Genomic DNA, 922 nt, shown 5'->3' with positions numbered 1-922 from the left:
GACCGGGACAGGGAGACGGTATTTAATTCGCCGACTCGGTTATACTGTCCGGGACAGGGACACGGTATTTAATTCACCGACTCGGTTATACTGACCGGGACAGGGAGACGGAATTTAATTCACCGACTCGGTTATGCTGACCGGGACAGGGACACGGTATTTAATTCACCGACTCGGTTATACTCACCAGGACAGGGACATGGTATTTAATTCACTGACTCGGTTATACTGACTGGGGCAGGGAGACAGTATTTAAAGATGCTTACCGATATATCTGTCCTGTTTGTCTGTCTCGCCTCCTATCGCCACCTGGCCAGAGTTGAGGAGTTTTTGGAGGCGATTGAAATGATGATCATTGATTATTCGTCCATAGTCGGCACTTTCTTTTGGTTCTTCACCATAGAATTTCTTCAGACACTGTTTGATGGCTGGGACCAACTGTTCCTGTACCTCTTTACTGCAGAGCACATAATCTGGAGAGATGCAGCACTGGCCAGTGTTAAAGAAACATCCCCAGACTAGGCGCTGGGCTGTGCTCTCGAGATTAAAACTCTGGTCGATGTAGCATGGGTTCTTGCCTCCAAGCTCCAAAGTTACAGGAGTCAAATGTTCTGCAGCAGCTTTCATGATGACCTTCCCCACTGCACTGTTCCCTGGGGAGAGACGGCACGGAAGAGTGGCTTCATTACTCAGTAATGAATGGAGACAGAAAGACTTATTTCACACCGTCCCGACACCCGCTGCTCCTTCTTGGGAGAGTCTTTGATCGAGACTCATCTCTCCCATTACCATCTCACCCTCACAGGCACAGGACAATAACAGGATGTCATTGTGTACCACATCCAAAACACCTTTTCATTACAATTGACTTGGGACATCTCTATTCATAGTCTGGTCACTCCGTCAGTCTCCATTCACAGTC

General features: G+C 48.0%; 1 protein-coding gene across 1 annotated transcript in view; it reads right to left on the bottom strand.

Annotated features, from left to right (window-relative positions):
* The window catches only part of LOC109926545 (aldehyde dehydrogenase family 3 member B3-like), a 14,473-nt gene that overhangs the window by 5,996 nt on the left and 7,555 nt on the right, over window positions 1-922 (bottom strand). The window contains exon 6 of the mRNA XM_048620743.1: window positions 267-653. Within this exon, the coding sequence (XP_048476700.1) occupies window positions 267-653 (387 nt within the window). The remainder of the gene's footprint in view (window positions 1-266; window positions 654-922) is intronic.

The sequence above is a fragment of the Rhincodon typus genome, chromosome 48, assembly GCF_021869965.1.
Source record: "Rhincodon typus isolate 14 chromosome 48, sRhiTyp1.1, whole genome shotgun sequence".
Classification (NCBI taxonomy): domain Eukaryota; kingdom Metazoa; phylum Chordata; class Chondrichthyes; order Orectolobiformes; family Rhincodontidae; genus Rhincodon; species Rhincodon typus.
The sequence above is the reverse complement of the archived record's forward strand: the minus strand, read 5'-3'. Positions and strand labels throughout refer to the sequence as shown.